The sequence below is a fragment of the Peromyscus eremicus genome, chromosome 9 (genome assembly GCF_949786415.1).
Source record: "Peromyscus eremicus chromosome 9, PerEre_H2_v1, whole genome shotgun sequence".
Taxonomy (NCBI): domain Eukaryota; kingdom Metazoa; phylum Chordata; class Mammalia; order Rodentia; family Cricetidae; genus Peromyscus; species Peromyscus eremicus.
The window spans coordinates 72,024,011-72,039,989 of NC_081425.1; the positions used below are offsets into that span (position 1 = coordinate 72,024,011).

The 15,979-nt window shown below is 35.5% G+C and overlaps 1 protein-coding gene across 1 annotated transcript in view; it reads left to right on the plus strand.

The window, feature by feature from the left end:
* Exoc5 (exocyst complex component 5) overlaps window positions 1–15,979 on the plus strand; it is a 53,375-nt gene that overhangs the window by 26,132 nt on the left and 11,264 nt on the right. Inside the window, exons 6-12 of the mRNA XM_059273717.1 lie at window positions 2,719–2,747; window positions 4,011–4,120; window positions 4,760–4,804; window positions 4,907–5,047; window positions 5,906–5,988; window positions 6,861–7,070; window positions 8,778–8,925. Coding sequence (XP_059129700.1) covers window positions 2,719–2,747; window positions 4,011–4,120; window positions 4,760–4,804; window positions 4,907–5,047; window positions 5,906–5,988; window positions 6,861–7,070; window positions 8,778–8,925 — 766 coding nt within the window. The remainder of the gene's footprint in view (window positions 1–2,718; window positions 2,748–4,010; window positions 4,121–4,759; window positions 4,805–4,906; window positions 5,048–5,905; window positions 5,989–6,860; window positions 7,071–8,777; window positions 8,926–15,979) is intronic.

Consider the following 15,979-nt stretch of genomic DNA (forward strand, 5'->3'; position numbering starts at 1 on the left):
GAATTCTAAGTTATTTAAATGCCATATTCTCTAGGTCTATGAAGTGTTTGAAGATTACCTGTCCATCTGACCTATATATCTGTAAATCTGGACAACCTAACTAACATAACTATAGATATGACAAGCATAGGTGACTGTAAATCTGTCTCATCTACCTAAATAACCTAAGGGCTAAGGCTTTATGTGAACAAGGTAGACAGTCTGTAAGCAAATGTATAGTAAAAAGACAGTGACCTCAAAGTTGTGACAATACACAAAACAGCTTAAGCAGCGGTAAGAATGTATGCAATATGACAATAATTCTAAATATATATCAATATAAAAATATCCTAAACAGAGGTAGAACATACATATAATATGACAAATATAATTTTACATTTATATCAATATATAAACATTTCAAATATGAGTAGAAATATATATACATCACAACAAATATAGTTCTGTATTTGTGTCAATATACAAATGATCTTAAATAGGAATATAAAAATAGTTTACATTTGTATCAATATACAAGTATCCATAAGAGTGTAATTTATCTAAGGCTGATATTTTGCTAAATTAGTTTCCTAGTATATACAATAATCTACCTTAATATCCTATACCTATCCATTCCCTTTTCTCTTTTCCTAAGGAGAATACTGAGTCCAATATTTTCTTCCACTCCCAACCCTATAACCATTATCCATAACCCTGAGAAACATGAAACCTTTGGGAAAAGGAGCATCATTTTCTTAGAATTGCTTCCTGCTGTTTTGGGGGCGACGTTATCTCTGTGGGGTCCTGGAAGAAAGCTCAGATAGTCAGGTCTCCGTTGGACTAACTATAGATTCTGCAGCCAGCCTCAGAGTAATGGGTAAGGTTGTCTGAGATTCTGGCTAGAAATGTGATATCATGGACCATCTTATCATGGAACTAATTTGGAGATTTTTCAGTCCAAGGTTGATCATTGAGTATTGTTCATGGATACTGTGGCTTCATTCTGGACTGGGTACTTGTTGTTTTGGGGCCCCATCTTCCTTCTGGAGACTTCAGAGATTGCTATTTAGAAAAGACTTATTTTGCTTTCTCCCTCTCCCTCTCCCTCTCCCTCTCCCTCTCCCTCTCCCTCTCCCTCTCCCTCTCCTCCCTCTCCCTCTCCCTCTCCCTCTGTCTCCCAATAAAGCTCTAGAAAGGTTTAAAAAAAAAAAAAAGACTTATTTTTTTACTGTGGAAAAACTCGAACATTTTCAATATCAAGATGGAAAATTTTGGATTTATATTGGGTAGAGAAGGGATTCTTCAAAGGCAAGGAAAAGCATAGAAAGAAATAGAGTCTAGATAACAATGGTCCCTAAATTATTGGTTTTCTTCTGTTTCACACCAGTTGGCTCTTCTGATATGAGACAGAATCTCCTAATTTTTCTTTTAGTAATATGCTTGGGTTTAGAGAAGGAGGGAGCCAAATTCCAACTCCAAAGTCAGCTTGATTTATAATTGAATCAGGACCACAACTATTCTCGAGTTAAAGAGATATTGACGTTAGGTAGTGAGATATTACCCTGTAGAGTATATTGGTACCAGTAGGTTATTTCTTTCTGCTGTAGACGTCTGGGTATCCAAGGCCTTATGATTTCTGAACATGGGTGTTTTTATTATCCTGTAAAGACAGAAAACATAACCCTGCCCCAAATCTTGTTTGTTAAATTTTTTTTACAACTTGTAGAGATGTCACATCGGTGGATGAGCCTTTATTTCTCCTCATCAAGGGGTTTCTCCTGTTTGAATCGAATTGTTGGTAGAGCATGGGACTCTTAATCCAGGGTCATGGGTTCGTGCCCCACATTGGGCACCAGATAAAGTGGCAATTCCACGGAGTCTCTCTGATAGTCAAAAGGGATTTATTCTGAATTAACTCACAATATGTATAAGGGAGTTAGTCACAGGATCCAGGAGGGGTGGGGCATGGTCCAACACAGTTCTCTGGAGAACTCTGCCTTGGTCCATAGTACCAGCATCCAGCATCCAAGACCACAAGGTAGCCAAGAGAGTGAGCACTTATGCATTCCAGATCTTAAGCGGTCCACCTGCTTGGCCACATGGCGTTGGGGGATGGGGGGATGAGGGCTGGAGGTGGGGAGAGTGTCAGGTACCTAGCAGTTACCTGCTGCCTACTAGGAGTGGTGCTTCAGGGGTAAAGCACAGACAACCACCCCTACACATCTCTGAATTCTTTTATGGTCTCTTTCATTTTCCTAGTTTTAGAATAATTCATTTGTGGTTTTTGTCATTTGTAATTGCTGTATCATCATATATAATCATTTAAAAAAAAAGTAAAGCTTTACATTGTGGTTCTTCTTCACAGTGGCCAAGTGAACAAGTAAGGACAGTAACCTAACTTTGAGATTGGCTGGGTTGTTAGTGCCTCAGATAGAACTTTTCCTTTAACAAAGGAATTGATGAGTCCACGTACATTTCCTAAATGAGAAATAGCAATCTCATCTGAATTGTCTACATTTATTTTTGTCACCTGGTATGTTTTCTTTCAGTATTCTCTTCCACAGTTTTTTTTTTCTTTTTTTATTGTGACATTTTACTTTTATGGTAGTTTTATATTTAAGAAAAGTTAGATAATATAGAGGGTCCCCATTCATTACTGCACCACTGTCCCCCTTTGTATTGTCTTGTATCAGATTTGTCCTGACTAATGAACCTCATCATTGACTTTCTGTTTTTCAGGTTTTCAGAAGTAAAATCCAAAATTGCAAGTAAGTGCAATCTATTTATTTAGCATGTCTTTAAAAAAGGAAAAAAATCATATTAAAAAAATATAGCAACAGGTGAGAAAGTGGGAATGATACCATTGATCTATCCCATCCTAGAGTTTGAGGCCTCTTTCCTCAAAATATTTCTGGGATATTCTAGTAGTACCTGTGTGTACTTTGATGTATCTTTCTATATTTTAAAATAATTGGGAGCATGTAGCTTTAGACTTTCTATATTTAGCTTAACTATGTATTTTTAGAAATTGTGTTCATTTACATATCTCTGAATAGGGGTTTTTCTAATGTATTGAGAAGACATGAGCATTTCAATTCCTATTTAGCTATTTGGTTCCTTATATGATTATAGTTTGTTGGGGGGGGTGTTTTATTTTGTTTTCTTGAGGTAAGGTCTCACTGTATATCCCTGGCTATCCTGGAATTCACTATGTAGAACAGGTTGACCTTGAACTCACAGAGATCTATCTATATGTCTGCTTCTGCCTCCTGAGTCCTGGTGGGAATAAAGGTGTAAACCACCACACCTGGCTTACGCCAGTCTTTGGGTTGTCTTTTAAGCCATACCCATGCTTCTGGAGGGAAAATCCCTATATTTTTGTTTGGTAAGCTATTTCTCAGAAAGCCAACGACCTGTTTTTCCAAGTTTTAGAATCAGGACATGTATAGATATTTGGATTCCCTAGGAATATTTTTGACCACTATAAACTAGTCTAAGGTTCAGGTAGTAATTAAGAACTGTAATAGCCTTGAGAATATGGTATTACATCAAGGACCACATACTATCTTAGGATAAAATTTGATATTTAATCGACTTATTCTCAGTAGAAGTATCAGCATTGGTAAAGGCATTCTAGTTCTCATACTTCCTAGCTTTAGATTAAAGATTAAGGATTTTTTTTTCTATATTTTGCCATCAAAGTTGACATCTGAAGGGTTTTCTTTCTTTTTCCTCTCCTTTTTCTTTCATTTAAATATATAGTCATCTTTTGGTTTAAGTAAATATTATAAATGGCTGTTATACTCTGAAGAGCTCAACTATTTTACCGGTTTGTAATTTTTTTGTGTCTTGAAATACAGATTTGTGCATGTCAGTATATTGTATGAGCTAGTTAGTGTCACTGTTTGTAATCTCATGTTTTTGTAATTCTTCCAAGAAGACAGATCCATAGCTACTATAAATTTTGCAATATTTGTAGATTGAGATGGCTGTATGTAAGTTGTATACAGATGGATGATTTCCTTTTTTAGGTAAATACCATGATTTAGAATGCCAACTGATTCAGGAGTTTACTAGTGCCCAAAGAAGAGGGGAGATCTCCAGGATGAGAGAAGTAGCAGCAGTTTTACTTCATTTTAAGGTAAATGGTAAGATTTTAACTCAGGATCAGTCTTCAGGTTTCTGAAGATTTTATATTTTATGTCTCTTGATTTCCTCTAACTATTGTATAACTATATGACAGAATAATTTGGATTGATTTTTGTTAATTGTTACTTAATATTCAGTGATTTTTCTGGTAATATTGATGCTATAACAAGCAATTTATATAGTTAGAGAAAGAAAATCATGTCATCAGCCTTCTTGCTTATAGTACATCGTTTTCAATCAAAAATATTTGTAAATAAGTAAAAAGTGGGAAAACCTGAGTGTAAACATCTGGTGGAAGATATGAACCAAAGAGTAGATTCACTGTAGCTAGAAATGGGGGCCTGAGAGATCTTGGGTGCTGAAGACAAATGTGTGGGTTATGGAGCTATCTTCCTGGAACCTGAGCTGGAGAGGAAAACCTCATTTGAAAAACCCTATTAATTTAATCAAAGAAGATAGGATAAGACACCCATGTTAAGTTACTGGATGGTTCGATACTTCTAATTTTATTTAAGTATGATGACTGTTGATCATTCACTGGGATACAAGATATAGTTTTATTACATGTAACACTTTGTTGAGATTGTTATTATAATTAGAACCAGACAATAACATTGTTTCTTCTTTATAGGGTTATTCCCATTGTATTGATGTTTATATAAAGCAGTGCCAGGAGGTAACTTTACAGTATACTTTTGAATTTTATTTTATACTAATTTGTATTTTGAAGCCATTTATAAGTAATATATTAACAATGTAAAATACCTTTGGCATTTAGGGTGCTTACTTGAGAAATGATATATTTGAAGATGCAGCAATACTCTGTCAGCGAGTGAACAAGCAAGTTGGAGATATCTTTAGTAATCCAGAAGCAGTACTGGCTAAACTTATTCAGAATGTGTTTGAAATCAAACTACAGGTAACTTCAAACAGTAATGAATTAAACAGTTAGGGCAATGTGTTATTGGTTTTTTTTTTTCTACAAGGTTTTCCAAATTTATTTTCATTATTTTTAATTGTGTGTGCACATGTGCACGTGTATATGTGTGTGTGTGTATGTGTGTGTGCATGCATGTGCGTGTGTGTATGTGTGTGTGTGTGTATTCATGTGTATGAGTGCAGGTACCCACAGAAGGTAGAGGTGTTAGATTCCCCCTGGAGCTGGAGTTATTGGTGGTTATGAGTCACCTGATGTGGGTGCTGGAAATTGAACTCAGGACCTTTGAAAGATTTTTTTTAATTGTTTATTTATTTATTTTTTTGGTTAGCGTTTCAAGAAATGGGTGTCATTATAGCAACTTCATATGTTCTTTGTTCTTTGCTGCTTCCCTGCCCTGTCCCCCTCTTCCTCCAGGAAGTCCCTCTGTTTCCTCATGGAAGTCCCCTTCCGCTTTCACCCTCTTATCTCTTCTTACCTCTAGCCCCCTTTTTGGTTTACCTACGACATACTCATAGAATTTTTTTTTTTTTTTTTTTTTTTTGGTTTTTCGAGACAGGGTTTCTCTGTGTAGCTTTGCACCTTTTCCTGGAACTCACTTGGTAGCCCAGGCTGACCTCGAACTCACAGAGATCCGCCTGGCTCTGCCTCCCGAGTGCTGGGATTAAAGGCGTGCGCCACCACCGCTTGGCTGACATACTCATAGAATTTTAAATCTAGGTTTCAAAGACAAGAAAGAATGTGGTATTTGTGTTTTTATGTTTTGTTTATTTAACATAATGATCTTGAGAAGTTATACCATTTAATATTTCCTTAACAAAATGTTACTTTAATTTTTAGAGTTTTGTGAAAGATCAGTTAGAAGAATGTAGGAAATCCGATGCTGAGCAGTATCTCAAAAGTCTCTATGATCTGTATACCAGGTATGTGGAGACAGGGCTAGCCTGGAACTCACTGTGAAGACCAGGCTGACCTCAAGTTCACCAAGGTCTAGCTGCCTTTCCTCGTGAATGCTAGCTTTCATGGCATGTGTGACCATGCCTTGCTGAGGTCTGTTGTTACTTATTAGACGATAACAATACATTTCATATTCTCTCTCTCTCTTTTAATAGAAAATGGGAAGTATTCAGGTACTTTATCAGATAGCAGCATCCTGTTTTGCATTAAATTCTTGCCTGTATAGACTGGAGTTACAAAAGAGCAGAATTCTTACTGTACTAGCAAAAGACCTTGTTTAAACTGACTTAAGAATTTTATTTGTTATTTGTGAGCTAGTTTTTGTGTTTTTGTTGTTCTTAAGAATTAGTGCAGTTACATTTATCCGAAGTCCCTTTCTTTTGGGAGAAAGTTCATCCTAAAAGCAGCAGCAACACTCTCTTCAACAGTGTGAAATAAAAACTTAGAGGTCAGTCCACATGGACAGAGACAGAAATGGTGAAGAGACAGTAAAACTCTCAGAATCATGTGGGTACCTTATGGTGGAAGGCTTTAGAACATACCTTAGGCTACTCTCCATTTTTGCTATTTCTATGTTAATCATTGCTTCACAGCCTTTTTTCTAGGTTATCTCTACCACTTTATGTCAATTTTCAAAACTAAAATATTATTTGTAATATTTTTTCTCTCCCATATATAACTTTATAAGTTGCTCTCTATATCCTAAGTAGTCTCCCAACATTTAAGAAATGATTGTTTGATATAAATCATTAAAGTCCTATTATGAATATATAAGATCTTTAATCTTGCTGCTGTATCTAAAATATATATTAATCTTTTCTCTCTTTTCCATGAAAAGAACCACCAGTCTTTCAAGCAAACTGATGGAGTTTAACTTAGGTACTGATAAACAGACTTTCTTGTCTAAGCTTATCAAGTCCATTTTCATTTCCTATTTGGAGAACTATATTGAAGTGGAGATTGGATACCTGAAAAGCAGAAGTGCTATGATCCTCCAGCGCTATTATGATTCAAAAAACCACCAAAAGAGATCCATTGGCACAGGAGGGTAAGTTTCTAAAAATTAAGTATAGTTAACATTAAAAACATTAAGAACATTAAGTTTGGGCAAAGTTAGTAAATATTAACTGTCATTAAGATTTTCTATGAACAGCTCTTCATACTGTATGTGCTGTTGACCAAATCCTGCTTTCAAATGACACACTGAAATGACCTAAACTAACATGATTAAAATGTAAATCATATACTTCTCAATCAAATATAAAAATATAAAGATAATACTAGTAATATAAAGAATTCTGTAGCTTAAGTTTTTTTTCCAGTGTTAATTATTCTGGGTTATTAACTATGAATCACATCATTCATTATTGAAGCTGTAAAGAACAGAGCAAATATTTTACATTTTAGGCAGCCCTGAATTGATGAGCTTTTTTGGTCATTTGTACATAAAACTATTAGATTTATACTTTAAAGTCTGAGATAATTTGCATATGAGAAGAAGAGAATTTGTTGTAAAGTTGATGACATTTAGTTGCTCAGATCATTCCCAGACGGGACCTAGCAGATCCTGCAAGGAGAACCAACCTCTGTTGGTGTCTTGCAGACTTGTACATTGTACACCCAGGCTGCTCTTATTATGATTGGAGGTTATAATAATAAATAAAGATAATATCTGAATGGCTTTAGTAAAGGAGTGAAAATCTTGGGCTGGCAACATGGCTCAGCTGGTAAAAGTGCTTCTGATGCGAGTCTTAATAACCCAAGTTCCATCCTCAGAATCCATGGTAGGAAAACTGGCTCCTCAAAACTGCCTTCTGACCCGTGTGCACCTGTACAAAAATGCATACACACATACCTAATAAATTTTAAAAAGAAAAGTTCTTGAGATGTTTTCATGCTAAATCAAAATCTTTTTATTTCAAAAAATAAAAACCTAAAGAGTAATCATAAGACTTCAAAAAATGAGTTCATAGTAGCCTGAGCTATATGTTCTAGTAGCAAAAGTAGTTTAATCTAGAGATGTCAACATAATAAATGTTCTAAGTGATCCCTAGTCACTAAGAAAAGCTCAGTTGTACTTAATAGATCTAGTTTAATATAATGAAGACATGAACCATATATTTAAATGGTTGTGTTTTAAAAAGAAGCACTAAAATTTTTAAATTTTCTTTGTGTGTAAGACTACTTTTAGTTATTTGTTACTTAGAATAGCTTCTTGAGTTGAAATTCCAAAGCTGTAAAAAGATATAAAGACCATAACTTTAGAGACTGGAGACATGGCTCAATGAGTAACAGCACTTGCTATTCAGTCATAATGACATGAGTTCAAATCCTTAGCACCTATATAAAAAGCCAGCTGTAGCCATATACACAACTATATTGTCAGCACTGGGTGGAGTAAGCAGGCAGGAGGACCCTTAGGGTTTACTGATTGTTAGCCCAGCTTCAGATGCAACAAGAGACCCCTTCTTAAGGGAATAGGGTGAACAATGATCAAGGTCGGACTTCTGACATCTTCATCTGGCTTCTTTGTGAGCAAACAGGTGCATGCACCCAGACACACTTGTGCACATACACTCCAAAGCTATCCTTTTTTGATAAAAGTGATTACAAATGAGTTTTTGTAATTAGCATTTCAGTCTCTTGTTTATTAGTTTATTTTGTTTTTTTTAATATGCATTAAAGTTGAGGGTATTTGCAGTTCAAACCTAAATATAGTAAACTTCTTTTTTCATTTGTCTTTTTGATGTACTAGTATTCAAGATTTGAAAGAAAGGATTAGACAACGTACCAACTTACCACTGGGGCCAAGTATTGATACGCATGGGGAAACTTTCCTATCTCAAGAAGTGGTAGTTAATCTTTTACAAGAAACCAAACAAGCCTTTGAAAGATGTCATAGGGTAAGAATGATAAATTGATTTTTTTAAGCTATAGTTGTGTATTTTAAGTTTTGCCTCATTTATAGAAAGATATAAATGTACTTCCTCATTAGGACCAATTAATTTTTTAATATTAATTTTTAATTGACACAGTTTATACAAATTGCATGTACTTGTAGGTACCATGTGAAGTTTTGATAAAAGTGTACATTGAGTAATATTCAAATCAGGATGAGCATATGTATCCTCAAATATTCATAATTTCTTTGTGGAAAGGCATTCAAAATCTGTTCTAGCATTTGAAAATATAGAGTACATTGTTAATCTGTTGTCATCCTACTGGTGCAGTAGAATACCAAATTATTTCTCTTCCCTATTGACCAGCCTTTTCTCATCACTCTCTACCTCTTTCCAGTCTCTCCTCAGCTGCTAACAACCATATTTTACTTTTAATGTCTATGAAATCCCTTGTTTGGTTTTGGTCTATGAGTGAGATCAGACAGTATTTGGTAGTGATAAATATTCTTGGTGTTTGTTTGGAAATGTCTCTTACCTCTCATCATGTCTCCAGGCTAGTTTTGCTGGGTGTAGTATTCCTGTTGGTTAGCTTTGCTGTGTGTAATATTCCTGTTGGCAGGCTTTTATTTTTAGGTTTTTGTTTTGCTTTGTTTATCTTCTTTCTTCCTTCTTCAATATGTGAATATCTCATCTCAGTCTCTTCTGGATGTTAAAGTTCTGCAATTCTCCAGTTGAGTGATGAGTGACTGAGTGGAATTAAAAAAAAAAGACTCCGCTACATACTACTGGAAGGCAACAAAAAAAAACAAAATTCACCTCTAAGGACAGGCGTACACTATCAATCCCTTTACATGTACATGTTATTTGTTCCCTTTTTTTCGTTTCTTTCAGAATCTTATCTTAAACCTTTGACTTGGTTATAATGGATCTTGAAGTATAAACTCTCCATTGTTACTTTCCTGTCCTTCTTGAACCCTAGTAGCCCCAAAATGTTCTCTTTTAATGCTTTCCTGTAGTTCCTACAATCTTTAGATATTCTTACTCCTTTTTTCTTTTCCTTATATGTATACTTAAAATAGTCTGGTTTGGGAGATAGCTGATTCTTCTTGTTTCTGCCATTGATGCTTCTATTACATTTTTCATTCTACTTACCATGCTTTTTAGCTCCAGGATGTTTTGGTTTTATAAATTATTTCAACTTTCTTTGGCAAATTGCAGAATTATTTGCATATATTTTCTTGAGGTTCCTAGAATTTCTTTGAAACATTTACTTTGAGTTTTTTGTCTTGAGAGATCATACACTTTGCATGGTTCTGGTGCCTTACTTTGTTCATTTTGGGGACCCTGAAACCTCTGGGTGCTTGTTGGCCTGCAGCAGTGTCTGCATATTGGATGCTTAGATGTTTATTACCATCATAGTAACCTGCCCTTGTTTTGTTTTATACTCATTGTTCCACAATAATCTGTTTATTATTTTCACCAAGACCTTGGTCACTGTTCTTGTTTTAGCGCTAGATGGCACCCTGAGTCTAGATTTTTGCCAACTCTGTGGTTCTCTTGCTATCATTATTTCAACACTAGAGAGTGCCTTCAGCCTGAGTCTGTCACAAATCTACAGTCATCCTATAAAGCTGACATTGGCTTGATAGCAGGAAAGACCTAGACATTAGGAGCTCCGTAGAAAGGTAGATAATGCTGTTTATGCATCTTCCTACTGAGAGCCAAGGTAGGCCCAAAAGCTGTTTCTACAGTTATTGACCTGTGTTCAGCACTTCAGGGTTCTTGCCCAGCACTCTGCAGCCTTGCTATGGGAGGTCTGGTTTATACCTCCAGAGAAATGATTTGCATCCATCTGTCTTCTTTTTCCAAATGAAGTTACTCTGTCTTTGCTGTCACTGATAGCGTAATACTTGGTCTTACCAAGAGCTCATAGTCCATCAGGATGAGTGCAGCACAGAGATAGGACAAAGGCCCACACTGTTGTAGTCTGCCCAGAACTATGGTCTGTTTGTGGCCTGAGACCTCTGCAGGTCTGGGGGTGCTGTGGCTGGCCCGCTCAGACTGTAGTTTCCACCTGGTACTAGGACAGGTTTAAAGGTTCCATCTGTGGGCTAGGCTCAAGAGAGGGGCTCTTGTGTTCTATCTTGTGTTAACTTTTACCATGGAAGGCCTGGCATTCAGTTCTGAGGAAAACTGTGTGCTTAGTTTCCTGTCCTTCCTTTAGCAGATGAAGTCTTTTACACATTGTGTTGTTCAGGTCTTGAGTAGCATGGTAAAAAATGATCCCTTGGTTGCCATGACTCATCCTAAGCTGACCTGTGACTGAGACTTGTGGCTGAAGGACCTGGGATTGTCCTAGAGGTTTACTCAAGGCCCAAGCTGCAGCTGATAGTGGTGTGCCTGAGCACAAGTCTGTCTTGTTGCACATTTTTGCTTAGCACTGAGGCCAGTCCAGAGGCTCCATCCATAGACATTGGCTTGGGGCAGTAGTAGTGAGACTTTGCCTGTTACTGTATTTTATATAACATGTTTTAGTAGCTAATCTAGATACTTCAAGTATTATATATTAATTCATTTAATCATCATAAAGACCCAGTGAGATGATTCTTACACTTTTATAGTGAAAACCATAGCTCTTAAATACTGGAATTAAGAACTGAGGAAAACTTAGTATTTTACTTACATGCATATATATCATTTATGCATTTTGAATGTCAATAAATTAATATACAAATTGGTAGGAATATTCAAAGAATATATATATAACAAAGTATAAATTACATATTAATAGGAAAATAAAATAGGAATGATGCCATTTAATTTTTATTAAGGTGGCATAAATTAAGAACTATGATATTGTTATGTGTTGGTAGCAAAGTGAGGTAAAAAACACTTTCATGTACTACCAATGACTTTGAAAATTGTTACAGTGAGGACTGGGACTGCAGCTTAGTGTTAGAGTGTCTAGCATGTGAGACTCTAGGTTCAATCCTTAGTAATGCTGAGGGTAGGGGGGAATTGCAATAGTTACTTGGAAGAATAATTTGTCAGGTTTTTAAAAATTCTTATTTGCATGTGGTAATCTAATTACAGCATTCTTTATTATGACAAAAAAACAAAACAAAACAAAACCTAGAAGTAAGAACATGAAAAAGAGAGAACTAATGGCATTGTTCACACACTAGAAAACTATACCAATTTAAACGAATCAGCTAGAATTACACCAATCAGCATGAATTAATCTCAAAAATACTTGGCAGTGGTGTGGTCATAGGGTATTTCTTCTTAAGAAACAACTAGACTAGTAGAGTGTGCAGTGCTAGCTTAGGCTTTTTTTTTTTCTGTCTTTTTTTTTGGAGACAGGGTTTCTCTGTGTAGCTTTGGTGCCTGTCCTGGATCTCGCTCTGTAGCCCAGGCTGGCCTCGAACACACAGAGATCCGCTTGGCTCTGCCTCCTGAGTGCTGGGATTAAAGGCATTAGCTTCACACTGGGCATCTTTTTATGTGTTTGTCATCTGGACATCCTCTTTAATGAAGTGTTTTATTCATCTTTAGTGCATTTTTAAAGTCAGGTTATCTTTTGAACACTTTTTAAATTCTGTAATCTGGTTATAGTTTGTTAATCAGATATATGATTTTGCAATTTAATATTTCAAAGTATAGAAGTTCTTAATTTAGATAAAATGCATTTTAACACATCTGTTGTGAATGGTACTTTTTTGTATTGCAGGTACATCTTTGTGGAACTAAGAGTTACAGGAATTGCCTTTTAGATTTTCTAGTAGTTTTATAATCTGCAGTTTTGCTTATCAAGCCTATAGTCAGCTCTGAATTAATTTAGGGATTTCATATAATCATGTATGAATTGAAGTTTATATTTTTTATAATTAGGTTTCCATTTATTTTTGCCATAATTTATTAAAGACTTCTTTCTCTAAAAAATTACTTTCTACTTTGGTTGAAATCAATTGTCTGCTTATTTATGGTTTGTTTTAATCTCTGTTCTGTACCTTATATCTTTCATGCCAATATCATGCTGTTTTAACTGTAATGGCACAGGAGGCCTTGAGTCAGGGAGTATGTCCTTTGACATTTCCATATAGACCATTTTGTATTTCATATATGTCTAATAGCTTATTGGTTTCTATCATGGAAAAGTCTGGTTTTGATTGGAATGACAGTGAATCTTTGATTCTATTTGGGAAGAATTGATATGTTTTTTTATTACTATAATATAAAAGCATTTTCAATTTGGCAGGCCTATAATCCCAGCACAAGGGAGACTGAGGCTGAAGGATTCTATGAATTCAAGGCCAGTCAGGCTACATTGTGAGTTATAGGCTAGCTTGGGCTACAAAGTGAAACCTTGTCTCAAAAAAACAAAAAATTAAATGTAATTTTTAAACTTATTTAATTTCAAGTTTAACTTGGTATGTAGAAGTGTGTAGTTGGGTCTTTACATGTTAAGTTTACTATTCTATAATCTTTTTTGTAGAATTTATTAGACCTTCTACATAGAGTGTTATGTTTTTTTACCATTAAGAAAGCTCTGCTGACTCCTTTCCATATAGATGCCTTTTGTTGTTGTTGTTGTTGTTGTGCTTTGTTGCCCTGGCTAGACTTCCAGTACAGTGAGTGTGGAATGGAAATACGTGCACAGAACAAACACTTGTTATTACACCTGGCCATTGGAGTACATCATTTAGTCTTTGACCACTAAATGTGATGGGGACTGTAGGTTTTTCATGAATACTATTTTTTAACTTGAGGAAAGTCTTTTTTTTTTATTTATTTATTTATTTTTATTGTATGAGCATTGATTGGTGTTTGCCTTCATGTATATCTGTGTGAGGATGTCAGATCCTCTGGAACTAGAGTTATAGACAGTTGTAAGCTGCTGTCTGGGGGCTGGGAATTGAACTTGAGTCCTCTGGAAAAGCAGCCCACATTCTTAACTGCTGAACTATTTCTCCAGCAAGATATGTATACTTGTTTATTAAAGTGACATATTAAGTTTAAGTATTATTAGATCCCAGTACTTGGGAAGTAGAGGTGGGAGATCTTGAGTTTAGGGTTATCATTGGCTGCATGATGAGTTTGACTGAAGCCAGCCTTGGCCACAGGAGACTGTATCATACAGATAAACAAACAAATGAAATAAAACAAAAGATTTTTTGTTACATTTTGTTAAATGTTTTCTTTTTTTCTTTTGGGAGAATCATGTTAACCGTGCATTCCTTTAATAAATCCCGGTTGGTCATCACTGGCCATTTTCTTATTGTCCTAAGTTATACATTGTTGGATAGGGTTGCCAAATTAAAAAACAAAACAAAACAAAAAACCAGAAACAAAACTTTTTGTTGTTGTTTTTAACTGCCTTTGTTTATTGTGTCAGGGCACACATTTTGGAGGTCAGAGGAAAACTTGAGGAAGTGGGTTCTCTGTCTACAAAGTAGGTTCCAGGAATTGAATTCACGTTATCAGGCTTGGCAGCAAACTACTCTCTGAGCCTTCTTGCTGGTCCATCTGCACTAAATTTTGTCAAGAATTTTTGCATCAGTGTTTTTGAAGGATATTGGCCCTTAATGCCTTTGTCTTGTTTTAATAATGAAGGTAATGCTGTACCCATAGGATGATATGCTAAGTACTTCTGCCTCCCCTTCCAGTTGTTTGTGGGTTTAGATGATGGTCTTTCTGTCTTAAACGTTTGCCATAACTCGCAAGGAAAGTTACTTGGGCCTGTGATTTTCTTTTTAAGGATTTTTAACTAAAAATTCAGCCTACTTAATGTATGCAGAAATACTCAGGTAATATAATTTTAAGTGAGTTTTGGCAGTTTTGTTTGTTTTTAAGACAGGGTCTTACTATGTAGACCAGGCTGACTTCAACTCACAGAGATTCATCCACCTGCTTCTCCCTCTCAGTTACTGGGATTAAAGGTGTACTACACCAATACATCAGCCTATTTGTATCTTTTAAAGACTTTCATTTATCACCAAAATTGTATTTTTGGGATAAAGTTATTCATGACCTTTTTCTTACTGTCTTATAACTTTTTGTAGAAACTGTTGTAATAATTGCCTATTTTATTCCCAACATCAGTAATTTGTTTCCCAAATTTTTTTCCAAACAAATCTTGATAAAGGTATATTATTTTTACTGATTTTCCCCCCAAGAACCACTTTTTGGTTTCATTAATTTCTCTCTCTCTCTCTCTCGCTCTCGCTCTCGCTCTTGCTCTCTCAAATATCTCTGATTTCTGTTCTTGTTTTCTTTGTTTGTTTGTTTGTTTGTTTGTTTTTTCAAGACAGACCTGCCCTGTGTAGCCCTGTGTGTCCTGGAACTCACTTTGTAGACCAGGCTGGCCTCAAACTCAGAGATCCACCTGCCTCTGCCTCCCAAGTGCTGGGATTAAAGGTGTGTGCCACCACCGCTCTGATTTCTGTTCTTTATTGTTTCCTTCCTTCAACGTAGGCGCTATATGCCCCTTTCCTAGTTGTTTATTGTCTTGGTTTGTTTTTTTTTAATGTAAAAGCTGAGTTTGTTGACCTTTTCCAGTGTGTGCATTTACTTACCTTATTCCCAAGTACTGCATTCGCTGAAGCTAAGTTTTTTAGTATTTTAATTCATTTCAAAATACTCTTTAATTTCTCTTTGATTTTTTTTCTTGCCCTAGAGTGATTGTGAAGTTGTGTTATTTGGATTTTAGATTTTATACCATTGTAGTTAGTGAGCAAACTTTGCATTATGATGTCAATCCTTTTTAAATTTATTGAGATGCAATGTACAGCCCATATTGATGGTTTTCTGTATACATGAGAGAATGTGTATCTTCACATTGTTGGCTGAGTATTCTATAAATGTCATATCTTATTCGTTGATGTCTTCTTTAATTTTTTTTTATCCATTTTCTGTTTATTCTATATGTTATTCATGGATTTGGGGCTATAAGCAGGAGAAAGATGAGAACTTAGGCTTAGTTTTTATGATTTGTGATGGAGGTAAGGGCACCTATTGAGCATCAGAAACAAAAGAAAAGGAGTAGAGAGATTGGTAA